We start from the raw sequence: 8,335 nt of genomic DNA, 5'->3' as shown, positions 1-8,335 counted from the left end.
AACCCTAACCCAACCCTAACCCTAACCCTAACCCTAACCCAACCCTAACCCTAACCCTAACCCTAACCCTAACCCTAACCCGATTTTGCAGCCGTTAGCTCGGGGCTTCGCGGAATTGTCCAACACAGCGACGCAGCGTTTGCGGATTTTATTCACATCGCGTTTAAAGTCCAGATCGGGCAGTTAAAACGCACGATAACGCACATAACGATCGGCTCTCGTTTGAAACAGAATTAACAAAGGGTTTTGTTTCATTATATTTCCCTTTTTGAACAAAAAACATACTTTTTACAAAATGTCAGCTTTGTAGTTGCTTCTTTTAGCCGCTAGATGGCAGCGCGAGACCACGTAATAATTCATCCAGCAAAACTGCCCAAGCCCGGGGGGAACTTGGTTGGTTTTGCGCTACATGCCTTGCCCCGTTCCTGAAACGGGTTTCGCCGTTTTTCATGTGATTGCATTTCCCCAAACAGCCAGTGTTTTTCTTGCACACTAAATTGGTGTAAAGTTAGGGTTTATTGATGTGCAGTTGGAGGTGTGGCTAAACCCCTTGAGTGCTTCAAAAAGAGATTTCCACCTTGCACTGTCTTTAGCACTCCGCCATCATGAAGGTAAAAGACGGCCGTCTTTTTTAATCACTGTCCTGGATGAACATGTACGTGCACCGTTTCTGACAATACATAAGTGCTTTGGACTCGCGCCGCACAGCCAACTGGTCAAGCGCTTCTCCATTTTTCAGTTATGTCGCGCTGTTGGACGCGGTGCGCGCTCTCAATTGCCGTCTCAAACATGGCGATCGTTTGCAAAATCACGGAAGTGCCGTAATGACGCGCGGGTCGAGACTGTGCTCCGTGGCCGCCGTGTGAGTGGGTTCGGGTCTGTACTTTGCACTTCGGGCGCTGCTATTATTTCGTTGGGTGTAAATCATTGGTTCGATTTTGACTCGGTCGTCGAGTGACGACCTGGTACCGCGAGCTTTATGGGAAATGTAGTTGTCTTATGGCAACTCGCTCATGCGATCGAAAACAAAATGGAACCGAGTGCAGTCTGTATTATTAATATCCCTATTATCATTATTATTGTTATCGTTGTTGTTATTATTATCAGTAGTAGTTGTAGTAGTACTATTAGTAGTAGTAGTAGTATTGTCTCGTCTTTAAAACGGCTGCGCTGACCACAACCTATCACAACTCGTAATGTTGCGTTGCTGTACGCGGTGCGCGCTCTCAATTGCCGTCTCAAACATGGCGATCGTTTGCAAGATCACGGACGTGCTGCCATGACGAGTGGGTCGACACTGTGCTCCGTGGCCGCCGTGTGAGTGGGTTTGGGGCTGTACTTTGCACTTTGGGTGCTGCTATTATTTCGTTGGGTGTACGTAAATCATTGGTTCGATTTTGACTCGGTCGTCGAGTGACTACCTGGTACCGCGAGCATTATGGGAAATGTAGTTGTCTTATGGCAACTCGCTCGTGCAATCGAAAACAAAATGAAACCGAGTGCAGTCTGTATTATGAATATTATTATTATTATTATTATAATTGTTATCATTGTTATTATTATTATTATTATTAGTAGTAGTTGTAGTCGTAGTAGTATTATTGTCTCGTCTTTAAAGGACAAACTTCAGCTCTCCATCAAATTGTCGTCTTTATTCTCGTAAAACGGCTCTGCTGACCGCAGCCGATCACAACTCCGGGCATCTCGCTCCATCATCTCTCTCTTTAGGAGTAGTAGAAGTAGTACTAGTGTCATTATTAGTTCTAGTCCTAGTGTCATTATTATTATTATTAGTAGTAATGTCATTATTATTATCATTAGTGGCAGTAGTGTCATATTATTGTTATTATTATTATTATTAGTAGTAGTAGTAGTAGTAGTGTCATTATTATTATTTATATTATTATTATTATTATTATTATGAGTAGTAGTGTCATTAGTAATAGTATATTATGATGGATGTTAGTTTTGATTTATGGATTTATTTGAGGCTTGCCCATTGCATAAATATTTGCTGGATTTATTTACACTTGGGTGTAAGCATATATAGTTTGAATGGTATTTATTTGATTCTGTGTCTTTTAAAGCTAAAACTGCATTTAACATCGTTTTGGTCATTACTCTTTCCACTAAATCCTCTTGCTCATTCCACCTGCTCATCAGTTACTGCCCAGGACTACACTGTGAGCAATTGTTCATTTAAATTGACAAGAGGAAAATAAATAAAGAGGAAAAGTGGAAGCGTTTTTAACGTAATAATTTCCATAAAACACCGTGGTCAACCACGTCCGTGGGGTAAAATGGAACACTGTCCCACCATTCTTTGTCAATTTCCTGGCTTTACATGTACTGTTCCCAGTGATGGACACAAACCTTTCCAGCAGTCCAATTAGGGTGATTGATGTCTAATTAGGGGCGTGGCTAAGCCATTCACTGCCTTTAAAAGGCGATATTTCACCTGCCCTGTCATTTAGGACTTTGCCAACATGAAGGTAAGACCCTTGTCTTTCGTATCACTATCCTGGATGGACATGTACTGGTCCTGGAAAATATACATATGTGGAGATCAGTGTTGGTATTTACCTGCCTTGTTATTGATGACTTTGTCATCATGAAGGTATCGCTACATTATTTTTAGTCATCATCCTGGCTGTACATGTACTGTTCCCGGTGATGGACACAAACCTTTCCAGCAGTCCAATTAGTTAGGGGTAATTGATGTCCAATTAGGAGTGTGGCTAAACCCATTCACTGCCTTTAAAAAGATTTTCACCTGCTCTGTCATTTAGGACTTCGTCATCATCACTATCCTAGATGTACACATAGTCTTTCCGGATACAGGTACGTACTTTTTCCTGCAGGTGGACACGTGGAAATCAGTCTTGTTTCTGGACATTGCTATACATTTCCTACGTGCGTTGGGCTAAACCCTGAAACATGACTTCATCAAACATGTACACCCGTCTCTTTTGCCCTCAATGGAGCTGCTGTTTTGGGCAATTATCGTATGGCAGGACAATTCCTGAAACTTGTCTTTATTCACCTTTCATTCCTGTCATTTCCCCTCAGACGAGCTACTGTCCAACAGCTGTGTTTGTGGGACTTAAAGTACGGCGGTCCAGTTCCTGGAAAAAATGCCTTTACCTCTGTTCACTTCTGCCCTCATTCGAACTACTGTCTTGTGCATGTTTTTGGGGGACTTGCCGCATGGTGGTCCAATTAATGAAAAATAAACTTATCCTTCGTTCAACCTGTCCTTTGGCCACAGTGGAGCTACTGTCTACCTTACCCACCGTTCACTCTTACCTGTTGGCCACATTTAAACAACTGACTGTCCTGGGCATGTATTTGGGGGACTTACTGCACAGAGGCCAAATTTCTTACCGAACGTGTTTGTGGGACTTAACACATGGGGGTTGGAGTTAACTTATTGATGATATTGACATCATGAAGGTGAGACCTCTGTTCGTTTACATCACAATCCTGGAAGTATACATCCTCGTCCTGGAAATAGACGCATTGTAAAATCAGTGTTTCTCATGAACCTTTCTGGACAGACAGATTTCAAACATGTTTAAAATATCCCTTTACTCACCCTAGAAGCGAACGTGCCCGCAGTGTGGAAACATCTACTCCTCGCTTTCGCGCCATTTGCGAGACATCCATGGCCTTACGGATGCAAAAGTAAGGCGGCTCCTCATCAGCCGACGAAGCCTTCGCTATAGTGGAAGATTGAAGTGCCCCATGACAGACTGCAGCTCGAAGTTAGAATATGTGAGGCTAGATAAGCACCTCATAGCTGCACATGGGAAACACCCGGTAGTACACTCTTTACAGAGCAAGTTTGTGAAAATATAGTCTGCTTTCTTACTTTTAATCATTTAATGCTCATCCTACAGGGAAGTCATCTTTCTAACCTCATGAGCCGGGCCAAGAAACGGGCGATAAAGGAGAGCCTCAAGTCCCTCTCTCAAAGCAATACCCAAATGTCACCACCAGCGCAAGCTCCAGCCCAAGCTCCAGCCCCAGCAGTTCCACGGACCCCACCTCCACCAGCAATGCCATTGTGCCAAACTGCACTTGCAGGAGCACTGCCTCAGACTGGCGCCCTGCCCCCACCACAGGCAGCTATGACAGATGGGTTACAAACACTGAAAGCGGGGCTTAGATTACTCCTGGATGGGGTTGAGATTCTGCTGTCTGTACCTCAAAGTATGCTTGCCAGCTCCACTCCTGCCACCCACTTCAGTGAACCTGCAGCCGATATGATCTGTGCTCCCCCAACACCATCTGCCTCAACAGCCAGCTCTTCACCTGCCTCCCGCCTCAAAGAGTCTGTTGCCAGTCCGCCTTGTGCTTCTCCAACACCGCCTGGCTCAACAGTTCTCCCTACTCAAGCCACCTACCTCAGAGAACCTGAAGCCAGTTCATCCTGTGCTCCTACAACATCATTAGCCTCAAGAGCCAGCTCTTCTCCTGCCTCCCGACTCAGAGAGTCTGCAGCCAGTCCGCCTTGTGCTTCTCCAACACCGTCTGGCTCAAAAGCGCGCCCTACTAGTGCCACCCGCCTGAGAGAACCTGAAGCCAGTTCATCCCGTGCTCCTACAACATCATTAGCCTCAAGAGCCAGCTCTTCTCCTGCCTCCCGACTCAGAGAGTCTGCAGCCAGTCCGCCTTGTGCTTCTCCAACACCGTCTGGCTCAACAGCTCGCCCTACTAGTGCCACCCGCCTGAGAGAACCTGAAGCCAGTTCATCCCGTGCTCCTACAACATCATTTGCCTCAAGAGCCAGATCTTTTCCTGCCTCCCGACTCAGAGAGTCTGCAGCCATTCCGACTTGTGCTCCTCCCACACCGTCTGGCTCAACAGCTCGCCCTACTCGTGCCACTCGCCTCAGAGAACCTGAAGCCAGTTCATCCTGTGCTCCGACAACATCATTTGCCTCAAGAGCCAGATCTTCTCCTGCCTCCCGACTCAGAGCGTCTGCAGCCAGTCCGCCTTGTGCTCCTCCAACACCATCTGACTCAAAAGCTCGCCCTACTCGTGCCACTCGCCTCAGAGAACCTGAAGCCAGTACATCCTGTGCTCCTACAACATCATCAAGAGACAGCTCTTCTCCTGCCTCTAAACTCAGAAAGTCTGCATCCAGTGCCACGACTAGTGCCACCCGCCTCAGAGAACCTGCCGCCAGTACATCATTTGCTGCTGCCGCGTGCACCGCACCCATGGCTCATGAGACCTTGAGAAGTGGGAGCCTTACACCCAACTTGGGTATGTATTACTACTGTTGTTTTAAAGGAGACTATGAACATCCTGTTCCCATGTTAAGACAGTAAGATTAATTTTTGTTTTAGACCACCTATTGGATTCATTTGAGGCACACCTCATAGGGCCCAAACATTCAGCAAAAAAATCACGGAGCATTAAGCAGAGAACAGCTTGCGTAAAAAGGTTCCTCCTCTATATGTTAGGGGAGCCCACTGACATCAATAAGAACCTGCTGTTTTTAAATGACATGGTCAAGCTTAATGGGTAGGTACTGCTGCTTTATTCTCTCCAAATCCATGTCATTGCATTCATTACCATATTTACAGTGCATATTCTTTACTTTTTTTTTTGGGTCATCAGGTTCCTCACTCACCTCAATAGCACTCTGAAGCCCACGACCCAGAAACATGTGATCATACACATAGAGTCTTTTTTGAGATTTGTGAAGCTGTCTAATTTGCCCAAAATTCGAATATCGATCAAAATCATTAAATGCATTTTGTACAAGTTGGCCGGGTGGAAAAAGGGGTTATGGACCTCAATTGTGCTGCAAAGAATGGAATATAAAAGGCAAAAGACAGGTGCGACTCAATGTAAACAGGTTAAAACAATTGCTTCACTAAAACTCTTATGCCACTGAGTAATTTCTCCTTTATTTTTTACAGCTAACCTGGTGAAAGCAGAACAAATGCTGGCCTTCATCACTCGAGCGGAAGAACAAATAGAGGCTGTCCTTGGTAAACTTGCCGGAGACCCTAGAAACACAGCCATGCTGGCCCACAGTGTTGGACTGTTGGTGGGCTTGATGCTTTCGACGTCAGGGCACAGGAAGTGTGTCTTCCTGGGCATGACGACAGATGACGTCTTGAAAGCCGAAGCGTACAAGAACACGTACACAATAAGGGTGAGTGTTATTGGTGATTTTTTTATTTATTTATTTTTTTCCAAGGCGTTCTAATCTTTGAATCTATACTCCCCTTTCCAGGGCTCGTACTTACCTACCATCCATTTTTAACCCATGTTTGAACCACCATCCTTGGGATGTGTTTTGGGGGCATATCGCATGGTGGTCCAAATTCTTAAAAATTGCTTTTCCTACCGTTAACTCCTTCATAAAACTCCCAGTGAAGCAACTGTTCTTAGCATGTCTCTGAGGTACCTACAGCATGGAGGTCCAGTCTATGGAACTTGACCACCATTCACTTACATTTTTTTTCTTTCCACATTTGAGTTACTGTGTCTGTGGTACTTACCAGGAGGTTCAATTCCTGGGTTTTGAATTTACCTACCATTCACTCCTGACCTTTTCCTTCAGTCGAACAACTTTGCAGGGCATGTGTTGGTCATACTTAGCGCACGGAGGTGTTATATTTTGGAACATGAACTAAACATCCACATGTTTCCCATTACCTAAGCAACTCTGTTACAAATGTTATCAAGATTCTCAGCATAAACATTTCTTCTACTTTGTACTTTTCAAGGTGGCTGATCACAAGACCGCCAAAACGTACGGTCCTGCAGTAGTGGCAATCAGCAACAAAGTTATGGGATACCTCAACTCTTTCTTGAAAATAAGGCCAAGACTACCCGGCTTCAAAAAACGTCCGACAACATTTTTTTTTAACGGATCTGGAAAGGAAATGTTGAAAATGGGGTTCTATTTCACAAAAGCTTGGAAGGGGTTTGGACTGCCAGGGGCCCCAACGCTTTGCGATATCCGGACGGCAATATCAACTTGGGTGAGTTATGTTTAGCAATGGTTCCATTTCCATACCATGAATAAATCTCTCTCTCTCTCACCCACCAGATGTGCCTTTTGCCATGACTGAAAATGATCACCTTCTCTCCTACAGACTGATCGCATTCTCTCGACTGAAAGAAAACATATAATCAATAAAAGTATGTGCCATGACCCAACGACGGCAAATGAGTTTTATGTAATTCATCCAGAGACGACACCAGCTCAGGCACGTACAATAAGACGGGATATCTTGATGTCCTTGTTAGACTCTGCCCACCTGTCCACGAGTGGACAAGGTAAGTGTATTAGTAGTTGTTTATCCATTACATGTTCTTGCTGGCTAGATATCTCAACAATTGCTTTCAAAATCATCAGAGGTCAAGGGTCACAAGAGTGACTCTGACGTGGAGACGGAGGAAGAGGACAAGAAGAGCAACAGTAACTCTGAGGAGGAAGACAGCAACAGCAGTGACTCTGAGACGGAGGATGAGAGCAAAAACGGTGACTCTGAGGGGGAGACGGCTGTTGAGGAGAGCAGCAATAGTTGCACTGAGGGTGAGATGGAGGACGAGAAGTCCCAAAACCATAACTATGTAGAGGAAGAAGAGTTCGAGGCGAAGCCCCAACAATACGACTCATGGGAAGAGAGCCAAAGTGAGGATGAAATGCAGCACCATGAGAACGAGACTCCTGTTGAGGGCCAAGAGGAGGTTGGGGTTGAGGACATGGCTTAGTCCATCCGCATAGCCTGCAACTGTTATACTTGTTAAATTAATAACTGTTTATTATAGTTACGCTCATTTTATAGCCTGCAACTGTGAACTTTTATACTTAATAACTGATGTTTATTATATTTAAGCAGATTTTTTTTTAGCCTGCGACTGTTAACTATTATGCTTGTTAAATTAATAACAGATGTTTGTTATATTTAAGCACATTTTTTTTTAGCTTGCAACTGTTAACTATTATGCTTGTTAAATTAATAACAGATGTTTGTTATATTTAAGCACATTTGTTTTAGCTTGCAACTGTTATACTTGTTAAATTAATAACTGTTTCTTATATTTAAGGATATTTTTACATAAAAAGACTACTGTTTAATTGTTTTTACGGTCGAAATCATGTTTGATGTTGAATGTGCAAATGTTTATAATAAAAGATTTGTGGTTACAACATGACCCATTTATTGCTGAATTTCCGCAAAAACAAAATCCACTACCAGAACGTAAACTCAATTTGTTGATACGTATAATGTTTACGGCATGTGTCCAAAAAATAGGAGTCCAAATCCATAAAAATGACTTACCCATCTTTCACTCCGGACGT

General features: G+C 44.0%; 1 protein-coding gene across 1 annotated transcript; it reads left to right on the top strand.

Annotated features, from left to right (window-relative positions):
• The first annotated feature begins 1,962 nt into the window (after window positions 1-1,962).
• LOC148339697 (uncharacterized) lies at window positions 1,963-8,084 on the top strand. The gene is made up of 6 exons (XM_088289231.1): window positions 1,963-3,819; window positions 3,900-5,271; window positions 5,934-6,172; window positions 6,750-7,007; window positions 7,122-7,305; window positions 7,385-8,084. The coding sequence occupies exons 1-6, from the start codon at window positions 3,745-3,747 to the stop codon at window positions 7,741-7,743; spliced, it is 2,487 nt and encodes an 828-aa protein (XP_088145357.1). The 5' UTR covers window positions 1,963-3,744; the 3' UTR covers window positions 7,744-8,084.
• Window positions 8,085-8,335: the final 251 nt, after the last annotated feature.

Source organism: Idiotropiscis lumnitzeri, chromosome 3 (genome assembly GCF_059441095.1).
Source record: "Idiotropiscis lumnitzeri isolate Australia: NSW breed Sydney's pygmy pipehorse chromosome 3, RoL_Ilum_1.0, whole genome shotgun sequence".
Lineage (NCBI taxonomy): Eukaryota > Metazoa > Chordata > Actinopteri > Syngnathiformes > Syngnathidae > Idiotropiscis > Idiotropiscis lumnitzeri.
The sequence above is the reverse complement of the archived record's forward strand: the minus strand, read 5'-3'. Positions and strand labels throughout refer to the sequence as shown.